Source organism: Magnolia sinica, chromosome 11, assembly GCF_029962835.1.
Source record: "Magnolia sinica isolate HGM2019 chromosome 11, MsV1, whole genome shotgun sequence".
Classification (NCBI taxonomy): domain Eukaryota; kingdom Viridiplantae; phylum Streptophyta; class Magnoliopsida; order Magnoliales; family Magnoliaceae; genus Magnolia; species Magnolia sinica.
The window spans coordinates 4,795,719-4,809,042 of NC_080583.1; the positions used below are offsets into that span (position 1 = coordinate 4,795,719).

A 13,324-nucleotide genomic window follows, 5' to 3' on the forward strand; every position below is an offset into this window, starting at 1 on the left:
GCCAAAATTTCAGTGATGGGGCAATTCTGACTAGGATTAAGGGACACTGAAACTCAAAGATTTTACAAAACTTAGGTGGGCCAAAACAAGTGAATATACAGTCTATAGGCATGATTGTACATTGCTCCCTGTGGTGTGTCCCACTTGAGTTTCTGACAGGGATTTGGATGTATGGTGCCCATGAGGAATCTCTCCAGATGCACTGTTTGGATTCTGCATACAAACGGATGGGCCCCATAGCTTGAACATGTGGTAATGGGTAACATGCATTCACATAAGTAGATGATCCTACCTGTCCAAATGGAAGCCATCAAAAGTGCAATTGAAAGAAAACAGTCAATGATCACAATGGTAAAAGGGATGGTTGGGATCATCTCATCAATACCATGTTGATTGATGTCTTAAATTTGTAAATCAACATGTCTATTGATAACGGTTTGATGCCATCGAGCAGACTTCGATGCTATCGAAGTCTAGCTGGATGCCATCGTAAAAATCCGGAATTTATCGAGTTGGTTGCTGGACGCTTTAAGTGTTATGTTCGATGCCATCGAAGGTTGTTCGATGACATCGGTAAAATCTGGAAAAATCATGTTTAGTCGCTAGAACATTTTGATATTAGTTTAATGCAATTGACGAGGGTTTGATGCCATCGACGTGTCATCAAACGGATGCGCGGCATTACGCAGAGTTGCGTATATGTGGGATTGTGATTCTTCCTAAGGCTATATATAGGGGTGTAATTAGGATTGGGGTATATCTCAGAGCTTTCTAATTCATTCATAAGGTTTTCAAGGGTTTACAAGGGGAGATACAAGACTTGTTCGAATAAGGTATTCTCTCTCTCTTATATTTTATGCTTTCATATTAATGTCTCTTTGTGCCATGATTTTTTCCCAAAAGGGTTTATCCATGTTAAATTCGGAGTCTCTGTGCTTGTGTTTGATCGTGCGATTGGAATAATTTGCTTGATTCATCTTTGTGTGCTTCTGCGGTCCCCCAACATACCAAGCTATGATCCATCCAGTGGGACCGAAGATTGCACAGTGATGGATTCAATTATAGCCCTTGTTTCGGCGATTAGAACTATCCAAAAAGTGGACCCCAACATGGATGGGCCAGGGTGTAAAAAATGTAGCAATGATCTTAACTTCCTACTGTGGTTTTGGTTGCTTGTTTCTGAGTTGTTCAGTAGCAGACGATCATAGCCATGATCAACGGTGGAATACATACTTGCCCCCCCAAAGCGACGGCTCAAGATTCGCTATTCTCAAGAAAAATGCATAACTCAAATGGCGACTTACAACAGACAAAAATGCATACCTGTGGAAGCAGAAAGACACTGAGATACACAGCTTTTGCAGTGTAGTTGGACCGTCCATCGCCAGAACGAAACTATGGTATTGTGGGAGGTTATATATATGAGCCACTGCGATCAGTAGCATAGTTACATTGGCTCGGACACTTTGATCAACGGCATGATTTCTTCGACCAAGCGGAAGATGTGCACTTGTATTTCCTTCTGACCCACCAGCTCAAATGCACAGAAATCTCCTTTTTTAAGACTGTTACTGCGTGAAAAGGCAGGCCACCCACCAGACAAGAAGCCTCTTCCATTTCTATAGAGGTAGTTCACTTCCCACGGCCTCCCAGTCGGATCTCGGACAAGCAGTGTGGTTCTCTCTGTAGGAAGATATAGCCTCGAGAAGCTAATTGGTATGTGCTGCACAAGTGATAGCAGATCAGTAAAGAACAGTTATTGAAGCAGTGAAAACTATAACACAGTAACGAGCCTGCGCAACTCATAGCTGCCCCTAAAACTCGGATGCCAAGGACTTCTGACCGAGCCCAAAAGAATAAACAAAGCAAAACCGACGCGAGTTGTATCCATAGTTCAAACACCTGAAGACTCGACCCGAGTTGACTCGATATTAATAATTATAATACTAAAAATAAATGAGTTTGTGGTGATTATTTAAATTTTTTATATAGGTATAAGTAAATATAAAATACTAAAATAAATAGCAACCTCAAGTGTAGCATACTAGTCTGTAGGTTTTCTATTCAACTTCTGTCTCCCCATCTCTCCTTTTTTAACAAGGTGCCATCACAAGTCAACCGAGTCAGAACCAAGTCCGTGTCGGGATCGAGTTTCCTAATGACTCTGCTTGAAATCTTGTTCAAGTTGAGTCGAATCGGCTGAGTTTCATGTTGAGCCAGCGAATTTTAGAGCTCTGGTCTTGTCAGGCACATTTCGATATTCAATTCAGCTGAACAGTGATCTATGTAACTTGGACTTGGACATGGAAGATTGACCTGTTGGGGAGAAATATAACAATATGGTACATAAAAATTGTTTGAAGTATCCCTAATATTATTGAAATATCTCCGATATTATCCATATCTCTAGCTCGGCAACACCGATAACACTGGTAGCGATACTGATAATACTGGTAGTATCAGAAATTCCAAGTATTGGTGATGTATTGCTAAGTATCGCCAATATTTTTGACTATGTAAATTCCAGGTGTCACTTGTATTACCAATGTATCAATATCGCGAATGCATCACCAATATTTTCGACTGTGTAACTTCCAAGTGTTGGTTGTATCATCAGTGTATCGGCAATATTTTGATAATATCGACAATGTATCAATATTGCCAAAAATCTGTTTATTAAAAAAAGTTTCAATTTTTTTTTATGGAGGCATGGTTGTATGCAATGTTCAGTTTGTTGGCGATGATATCGATATTATCGTTATTGCAACATGGGCGATATCGATGACACGATTTTTCATTTCCTTTCCAACTGTCGACGATTTCTCAGAAATATCGATGTATTTCTGGATGGAAGATCGGATGCTTGGATGGATAGACGGGATGGATGGGATAGTGGGACTGATTTCTTACGATAGCACATGCTTTTAGGCCCCAATTAAATAGAAACTCATTATCTATGCATTCTTTTTGCAATTTTTTAATTCCTAAATATGCAAATGTGTATTTTAGCATCGCTTGAAGTTTCATTGAAAAAACCCACCGTTTTCCCATGTTTCCCCAATATTGTTTCACTGCATTTCTGGTTATTGGCGATATCAATACTGTTTGCGTATCCCTGGCCAGAGAAACTTCTAGCGATACCGATACTACAAACTCTGTACATAAATACATGCATAAGAAACATAAGGGTCCGGTTGGCTAGGGGATCCTGCATAATAATTATTAAGTCTAATCCCAATTTTTATATGCCCCACGTCCTACAGGTAGGATTCGCTGCACTAAAGCGGTGATTTCCTCTGCATAAACGCAATCAAGGAAGTTTTTGAAAAAACCAAAAATGCCATTAATTGTGATTATGCAAAGGAAAGCACCGCTTTATTGCAATGAACTCCATGTGGTGGGCATGGGGCCATCAAAATCAGGATTAGACTTAATCCCAATTATGTGGGATCCCCTATATCTTGGCAGCTAAAGGTACATAAAACTATGTAAAATGTATATAAATACCTCTAAAATACAAGTCCTTCCTGATAGAAGTATTGAAGAGTGTCTGAGAACATGTCTAACATGGCAATTTTTCTCTGTCATGGACATATGGTCCACAATTTATGATGCATCTTTCCATATTTCAGACTAATAATAAAATTTATGTCGCTGTTCAAAGAAAGAACTTTGCTAATGTCATATGCATCTGCAGTAAAGCCCATGTACACTCTGCACATGTACCAGCATGGCATGATTGATCTGAGATCCAATCCATCCATCATAATGTCACCGTTATATGGATGCCCTATCCCAAGAATCAGGTTGATCCCCTCACCAGGTGGGCCCCAGTTTGCAAAACAAAGGTAAGGCTCTGAAAAACTTGGCTTAAGTTTTCTAACCCCTCCCAACTGTTTCTCTATGGGAAAAAAAAAAATGTACAAGGCCAGACTAACCTGATGGATGGATTAGATTGGGCACATATGTGCCTTGCTATAGGAGCTTTATCGCACACACGTGTGCATTTACAAAAGCACTCAAAGAAAAAAAAAAGTTGGTGGAAATTGGGACCACATAATCTTTGGAGGTGAAGTTTCTCCAACACATTATATTTGCAGTAAATAAGTGTTTGGAACTCCATGAATTTCAAACAAATATCATACAAATCTCGCTCTTACATAATTTGTTTCCCTGTGAAGGATGGGAAATTTTGTTTGAAAATAAAGAAAAGAGATTGAAGATGAACCCCTTGCCTCGACAAACCATCAGCTACATCATGGGCAAGGTTTTAAATTGGTGAATCGGATATCGTGTCCTTCACCACCAATATGGCCCAGTATTGCCCCATATCAGGCATTTTCAGGCCAATATGGGCCGATACAACCGTATTGTTCATGGGTGACACAAACTAGTTATGGACGAAACCTGATCATGGGCGTGAGAAGCCATGCGATTTCTAAAGATAAAACTTAAATACCTAATGCCATGTGAATGTTATTTGATTCACAGGCATGACATATTGGTTGGATGCCTGCAGAAAACAATGTAAGGTTTCTAGTACAACATTCATGCAAGTTTTAGCCTACCAGACATAAAATGTAGTGTGTGTGAGTGATCCAGGGTTCAAACCCTGATAGTGTTAGCTTTCGATTTTTTTTAAAAAAAGTACAGTTAGACAATCGAAATATAAAAAATGTTGGTAATGCCAAACTCACCAGTACCAATGTCGTGCGCACATTGAACATTCTCAACTGTGTTATGAAATACGGAAATTTGGAAGTAAAAGAGTCGGCCTTTTCAGAAGCTGGGAGCTGCATTCTTGGTGAAAAATCAACTTTCACAGCCGGTGAAGCAATTCCAGATATGGGCAATTCAACATCCTCTGTTTTGATCTTCACAAACCCATCAGATTTTGGAGGTGTATGTAGGCCTGCATCACAGAAACAATGGTTTCTCTAAACAGCAAGACCTGGAGAAAGGCTTGGCATCCAGGGAGCATTTCAAAGGTGCAAGTAAAAAACCAGAGGTATTATACAGTACATCGATAGAGAGTTCCTACAATGAACTCGAGTTTTTAGTTTGTACAAGTAGGACCCCAAAACAAGAAAAAGGAAGCAGGTGTGCTTAGCCAAAAAAAAAAAAAAGGGAGAGTTTTTTCATAATTATGATTACATGAGCAATTGATTAGGCACCTAGCATGAGTACACCTTCAAGCCTAGAAGAAACGTCGATGGGGAAAAAATCACTCTTATCAAAAGGAAAGACAGATTCTAGACTACAACCATAGAGGAAATGGAATTATATGATCCAAGACCTAAGATATACAAGTGTTGTCATATTGTCAGTTTGAACTAGTGGGACCCAGGGTTCAATTGTCTGGACCTTTAATCTGATGAGATCCGACCGTCGCAGATGGACCATGTACTAAAGTCTTCCACATTTGAAGATCCTAGCCATCCCATCTTCAACTCATAGATTGTAAACAACCTATGCAGTAGACTATTAGGTAGCACTTGATTGTAACCAACCCATGTAAGAGTGTATCACATTGCACCTGTGGGAGTTTTGTGCTCTCATTGCTGGTCCCCAGCACAAATGAAGGACAGATGCATCGGGTTGGCAGCTAGCATCAAACTTATGCGATAACTTTCATCATGAATCCAAACAATATGAAATTCCAAGGCCAGAAAAGGCTGGCCCTTGAATGAGTGGAACTACAAATAAGGATTCATGTAGCGGAACCCAATTAATTGGGATAATGCTTAGATGATAATGATGATGATGAGTTGAATGTGGACCTTTGCAGTATTAAGATCCATGCAATCACCCACCAACCACATGCATCGGGTATCCATGGGGAGGGGAATTGAACTCATGTCTGCGGGGAGCAAACCCACAACAAAAGCCATTCGCCCAAAACCACATGAAATAAATTGGGATGGAAGGATTAAAAAATTATTTTATCCTGGACTTTTCATGGCTGAAAATAGACTGTATGGCTCTTGCCATGCAGGTGATCAGTTCTCTTTCCATGCACGTGGAAGAAACAATATTTTGGCTAGAACTAATCACCCGCATGCACCTATAGATGCCCCACTCATGATCAGCCTAGATCGGAGACTTTGATTCTGATTGACAGTTTGGATTTGATTAAGGTTATGAAATTGGAGTTTGATTGAGTTCTTGTTAAAAATGGTCTGCGTTGGTAAATTTTGGATTTATATTCCTCATTTGATCTTTAACGGATGAAAGAGATAATGAAAATTAAGTGTGGGCCCCACAATGGTTTTTTGGGGGTCCACACAAACTTTTGAGAGCTGATCAAAGGTAAGGTAAGGAAAACAGAATTCTTACTTGGTCAAAGGATAAGATATCAAATTGTACTTGTAGTATGTTATAGGTGGCATACCCTCCAATATGGTTTTGTCACTTCCAATGAAGGATACGAGGAAAGACATCACTTGGATCTCGAAGTTGAGGTTGAACCACCCTGAAGTGTTCAAGTGCGCAAACCTATGGTTTCAAAAAATTAGGCTTGAGTGATCTGCGAAAGCAAATGTGATGGACAAGATCAAGATGAAGGCGTGCAAAGGGATTTAACTCAATCAAGTGGTATAGCCCGTACATGGTGTTGTGCTTGCCCATTGATACTCCATTGAGACGATGAAACAAATGGTGTAGGCCAGCAGATGCCCAATTGTAGTGGACTTCGAGATTGGCAAAAGCTTCTACAATCACGAAGGGTGCATGGTCATTGCAGTGCGAGAGGATTGAGCCACTGACAAGGTATGTCAAGTAAGCTCTTGCTCTTCACATTCAACCACCTCATTTTTATTGCACTACAAGGTATGTCTAGTAAGTTCTTGCTTTTCTACTGATCGAATGGTACGGTGTCTTAATAGCGCTTCAAGCCACCTCATTTTGATTGCACTACGATTGCATTCCTCTTCAGACAGGATCTGCCCTAGGAGTTCACAATGCATTCCAAAGAAGGATTGGGGATCGACTCTAGTGGTTCTCCCTCGAAGGGAATGCTGGTCTAAATGCTGAAATATAATGGTGTGATTCCCCATTCAAAGCAAGGGAGGTGAAAGGTGTGAGTCTCCGGTTGCCAAAGTTGCACTAAAGCCATTACTAGATCATTGCAGCAGGTGTGAGGCTTTATTTGAGCAAACTTGGCTAGTGGTGTGTTGAGGATGATGACCTTGATAAGCAGAAGCAACACTCAATGGGCTCTAAGTCAGCTGCATCGGAAGGGGTGTGTGTGTGTGTGTGTGTGTGTATGTGTGTGTGATAAGCGGAGCCAACACTCAATAGGCACCACTACAAGGAAATAATGCATAAGAAATGAGAGTGGGGAGTGCAATAGCAAGGACAGATTGTGAGGTCTGTCCTAAACGAGCCCAGGCTGAAGCGTGCATATTTTTCCTGCTTTCCAAGGGTGGAGGCTTTCTGGACATTAATCCTATTTGTGCTCGTGGATCCATGCTTAACCTGTGTGATCCTAATAGAGGGGTATGAACCGGAGGTATGAGTAAACATGAAAGTTAATTGAGGGTGCTGTGATGATGCAATTATGATTGATACCAAGTCGTGCAATTTATAATTGGGTTAGATAAAATGAACAATTGTAAGTACAGAAACTTGTGGCTTTTGTGAAATGGGTAGAGATGAAAGGGGAAATGTTTTAAGGGAGATTATGATAATCGAGTAATGGTAGAAACCAGAAAGCATTAGGTACTGTATTTGAGATGATTGAAGTATTATGGTGTATGTAGCCATTGGTGAACTTGAGAAGGAAAGTTGGAACTAAAAGAGAAATATTATTAGGATCATACGATTTGGGAAAAGCACCCGTTTTCACAATATATTCAAGGGAAGTTAAATTCCTTGGGGAAAAAATCAAGTTTTTAGGAAGACATAATATCAAAAGGAATTAGATTGGAGGATTGGGTTAGAAATGGGGGGGTGGGGTTGGAATTAGGATGGTGATCTGCAAAAGTTGGTGCCTTTGCATGCGGGGTGCTAGTTAAATAACAATCTTATGACTCTGATAAAAAGTAAGAAAATGAAATGCAAAGGAAAAGGATGATGAAGTACCTTGTAGTTGAACCCAAGGAGGATTATGGGTTTGGGTCTGTGATTGTTGGGTGGTGTTGAACCATCTTGTGGCAACAAGATGTTGAAGAAGAGAGATGGGAGAAATGAAGGGAGAAGGAAAAGAAAGGAAAGGAGAAAAATGAAAGGGAAAAGAAAGGAGGAAAGGGAAATTGGGAAAAAAAAAAAAAACAAAAGGGAAAATAGAGTTTTTCGATTTGTGAACCAGGGGGTAATTTGCAATAAACCTGCCTTAGGTAGTTAAAGTTTTTCCTCCTTTAGATTATGCCTCTTCTGAGAAGACTATTTTAAGTGTGATGGTTAGGCATGTGAAATGGAAATGTGCTGGCGTGAGTTTTGGGGAATATGAGTGTTGTTTGAAATGATGAGCATGATTACAATGAGGTGCAGATGGAGCTGCGTTTCAGCTGGAGAATGCAGGGAATGGTCAATGCTCGAGGTAGAGGTTGCGCGGAAGGTCTTCGAGGTTGACTTGGCAGAATGCAAATCAAGGTGGAGATTGTTGTATAGGATGCCTTGATTCTATCAAATTTGTTGTATAGAGAAGCTCAGGTTCAGTTTCACCGAAGCCATTGTTCAACCGAAAATTGGGGAATTCTCAGGTTGCTCGCTGTGATGTTTTGGTCAATTTTGGTTCGACAAAAAATTTGTTTGGGTCGATTCGGTTCGACCGAAGGTTATGTTCAATCCGATAGGATCTGTTACGTAGAGTTGCGCAAATCAAGCTATTTAAGCCTAATAAAGGATTAGGGCTTGTATTCTATTACAAACGTTTTCACTCTAAAGGCAAGGGTTTGCAAGGTGAGAGAGTTTCCAACATTTGTAAGGGCTTAGGAAAGGTTTTCCAAGGGGTTGCGCATCGCAAGAGGAGATCGGGTACATCTGTAATCGAAGAAGGTGAGTTTATAAAACTCTTAAGGTTTTGATTATAGTGGATCTTTGTTGTTTTGTGCTGTGATTTTTTCCCACAAGAGTTTTCCACATAAATATCGTTGTGTTTTTTGTGTGATTGCATTATTGGTTATTTTTCTTTATTGTGATTGTTCTATGGGCCCATAAGATGGATGGTTGGCCACATTTTTTTGCATCAATTTTTACTGAAGTTTCCCAAAATGCCCCTCTGACCATTCAAATCCAATGGAGCCATTTTCCTCCAGAATTTGAAAGTTTTAGTGTTCCAACTCTCTGCTTGACCTATTTGCCATAATAACTGATTTTGCTTGGGAAATTACAATTATATCCTTAAATTTTGAATTTCAGAAAAGTGAATCTTTTCCTACTGCTTTTTACTCTCTTCTTGTGCAACTCTTTTTTTGTCCTTCAATCCAAGGTGTCATTGTAACTACCCTTTTAATAATCCTTAAGATTCTTTTGAATTAAACTTGTGCCACCACACCTTTCATCCATAAATACCCTTTAATTCCTTTGAAAAATGATCCTTGATCTCTGAAATTTTTCTCAATATTTGTCTCTTCTTTATTTCACACCCCCAGGAGGATTTTTCAGCACAAGAAGAGGAATGAATGTACGGTATGAAGATATTGAAGAAGCTTGCAAAGGGAGCGGGTAAAGAGCATGACTCATCCAATCCAGCTTGAGAAACAGCTTTCATAAATCTCCTCAAACCCTTTTTTAAGATTGTTGCAAAGCAAAGCTCTCCATGGTGGCACAAACGCTTTCAAATTCAGAGATGGTATAGCATTTCGATAAGAATCTCTTCATTTCCTGATCATTTACATTTCCTTCTATATGTATTATTGTTCCTTTTTTTTTTCTTTTTTCTGTTTTTTTTTTTTTTTTCTCTTTTTCGAATTGCACCTTCAATTTTCACATGTGAATGCAAGAGTTTGTTGATTAGAACCAAATTCTACATACACCACCAAGTGGAGATTGCATTCCCACTGCATGCCTCAGTGGTAGACTCAGAAGAGTTTCAACACGAGGTCATGGGTTCGAGTACTCGTTGTGGTGAAATCCCACAGTGGTGTGTGTGTGTGGGGTGTGACCATGTGAGTGCATGCGTAAAACACAAAAGAAGAAGTGGAGACTGCATTCGCAGGCAAGGAGAGGTGCCCAACACAATTCTCTCCTCATCACCACGGTTCCATGTTCGGATCTTTGATTCAAGACATTTTCATAGTCGTTTTTCTGAGATATGCATAGCTTCTACCACTCCACGCACAACCATTCAAAAATCGAGCTACTGGCAACTCTAAACATTTGAATTGTCCGAATTTTGAGTAACCGATACCACAATCTTACAGGCTGCACCGCTTTGCAGTTCAGGGTTTTTTTAGCCACAAGATGCATTAAAATACATTTTTTTAATCTCCCCTTGATCATCTTGTGGCTAAGAAAGCCCCGTAGCACAAATGGTGGTACAGACACTTGTAGGTGATCAGTTCTCTATTTTTGGCAAGTCATTAGAAACACATCTAAATTAGTAACGAAATAGCTTCTCCTCACCTTGAATAGCATCGATATAATCATCTCTGAACGAATGTTGTGGTGCATGCACACACGCAATTTCATGCTTCTCTGTTTCACTTTTGTGAGCTTTACGGTGAGAGAATTTACTGGAATCCAAAGAATTCTCCTCCTCCCTACCTCGTTTCTTGCTTTCTTTGCTGGTCGATTCTGTGGGAGTTTTCATAGTAAGAACGTCTTTTTTCTCGCATGCAGTTCGATCAAAAATTTGCACGGTGAAATGCACATCGCCATCATATCTGAAGACTAGAAATTCATATTCCTGTAATGAATGGTCCTTTACAAATTCCTGCCAACCATTCTGCAGATATGTGCCACTGGTCCTTTTACATAACTCCACATGCCAAATCCTACCACTAGGACCCTTTAGAATGGCTCTTTGAGATACTTCTTTTGCAATATATTTCACAAAGGCAGGAGGTATCCGCTTCAATTAAAAAATAATAACCCTTAGAACCATATAGTTATAAAAATAAAAATAAAAAATAAAAAAGGAAACTATGATTTAATGGTGGTGAACTAAGCTCAATGAATAAATTAACCAGAAACTTGAATGTTGTTCAGCAAGTTTCTCTAAGACAATGAATTTACATTATGTAGTTCCAATGCAGCTTTAACAATATTATGGGTGCATTTGAATGTACTCCAAATCAAAAAATAGGAGATGATATGGGGAAAAAAACTTCTATCAAACCAGTTGTGCATTTGATGAAAATGGGAATAACATCATGATGGATATCACAGTCCCTTCCAAGTATTCAAAATCGGTTACGTAACGGCCATTATGTAACGGTAATGGTGGTAACCGTTACGCATTACAGAGCTGAAATGGCAATAACGACCATTACAGATAAAAAGGGTCCATAATGGACCATAACAGCCCATAATGGACCATAACGGCCCTGTAACGGTCCAGAAACATTTTTAAAAAGGGTCGTAACGGCTGTTACAGCACGTATCGTAATGGTAACGCTGATGGCCATTACAGTCACCGTTACTTTTATGGGCGGGTTTACCATCTGCACGGATCAGATGCCATACACGTGCGAAACATTGGTGGAAAAGACTAGGATGCATGCTAAGTTACCATACAGCCAGCCTTATGCTATGGTAGCATATATAGCCACATCTTTCCCTCCACCATCTTGCTCGCTTCGGCAAAACATTTCGAGCCATCCGACCGGTGGGCCCCACCATTAAGATCACGAGGAGCAAAATCAGGCCAGGCCACTCATCAGGTGACCCCGGCATCAAAATCAATGCACAGATGACAGTCTAACACAATGTGGAGGCATGGCCCACCCAATGAGTGGATCAGCCGGACTCCCGGGATAAGCGATTTTCATGGTAGAGTTTTACCATTTGCACGGTTCAGATGCAGTTCACGTGTCACAAGACGAAGATGCATGCTAAGTTATCATACAGCTAGCCGGACGAATGTTATGTTAGCATGCAGCCCCATCTTTCCTGCCTTTGTGTCACTTATCCAGAACATCCGACCCATCCAAACGGTGGGCCCTGTAGGCTAGGCCACTCATCAGGCGACGCAGCATCAAAATCAATGCACATCCGACGGTGTGACTCAATGCACAGGCGTGGCCCACCCAATGAGTGGATCATCCGGATTCCCGGGATGAGCAATCTTCATTGTGAGGTTTGCCATTTGCACGGCTCGGATGTCCTGCACGTGAGACATTTTGGCGGGAAAGACATGATGCATGTTAACTTAGCATACAGCCGGTTGTAGTTGATCAATTCTCATTCTCAAATGCGTTTTTTTGCCAGTAAAATCAGCTCACAGAAATCCTAGCATTTCCTTCTCTAATTCAAGCAATTAAAATATAAAAATACATATATTAAAAAAATTATGAAAAATAAAGAGACTGACCAGAGAATGCGAGAAATCCCCCAACAGCACTTTGAAGAAATGAGGCTTTCTTTTCATCTCTCTCCCTCTCTCTCTCTCTACCTGCATGCGGAAAAAGCCTCGCGACTGTAATAAAGCAAGGGCAAAACCTCCGTACTCTGGCGAGTGTGATGTATGATGTGCAGGCACTTGGACATTCCACACGTGGCTTGCAAGTGGCCAGATTAAACCATCCAAACTTCGGTACCCGTTTATGTCTTTTTCTTTATCTGACTACTGGATTGATCGGAGTTCTTTCCAACTGATTTTAACATGACAGATCTAACGGCTAATAAGCTAACACGTGGTCGTACAACAATGATGAAGATCAAGATCAGATCCTCGCCGCTGAAATGTTCTGCATGAGGAAATTATGAAGCATGAGGAAATGTGCCACTGACAGACACATGTCACTATTCTTCAAGAAAAGCAAAATAAGAGAGGTTGTGTGATTATTCTTTCTTAAGATAGTAATGTTAATAGAGACATGACTTGACATGATTACCTAAATGCATTAAAAATAAGTTAATTAGCAAAATTCATGAAAGATTATCTTAAAATAAAAATATAATCAGTCATACTTGCTAATTGATTGGCTGATTAGAAGAAAACTCCACCAACTCATCTTGAATAAGAAATGTGATTAGCCACACATTTTAACTAGCTAAACAATTAAGAGAAAATTTTGAAATTAATTTTAATACGCCTTGCAACAAACCACCTCACACATTTATAAAATTGGCAAAGCATGAAAAGCTTGGAGCCCAACCTACTCTTACATGATTAAATGCTATTCTTTTTAATTGAACATTGTCTATCCTCCACCTACCA

The 13,324-nt window shown here is 40.0% G+C and overlaps 1 protein-coding gene across 2 annotated transcripts; it reads right to left on the reverse strand.

Annotated features, from left to right (window-relative positions):
• Positions 1 to 36: 36 nt before the first annotated feature.
• On the reverse strand, positions 37 to 12,610 carry LOC131218609 (B3 domain-containing protein Os01g0723500-like). Of its 2 annotated transcripts, XR_009157786.1 has the most exons (5): positions 12,476 to 12,610; positions 10,567 to 11,014; positions 4,698 to 4,912; positions 1,324 to 1,723; positions 37 to 213 (listed from the first exon to the last, which is right to left on the reverse strand). XR_009157786.1 is itself a non-coding variant. In XM_058213249.1 (4 exons), exons 1-4 carry the CDS (start codon positions 12,560 to 12,562, stop codon positions 1,448 to 1,450), a joined length of 1,026 nt encoding a protein of 341 aa, XP_058069232.1. In that variant the 5' UTR covers positions 12,563 to 12,610; the 3' UTR covers positions 1,261 to 1,447. The 2 variants fall into 2 exon arrangements, 1 of the variants encoding a protein (XP_058069232.1); XM_058213249.1 differs by lacking the exon at positions 37 to 213 and having other exon boundaries at positions 1,261 to 1,723.
• Positions 12,611 to 13,324: the final 714 nt, after the last annotated feature.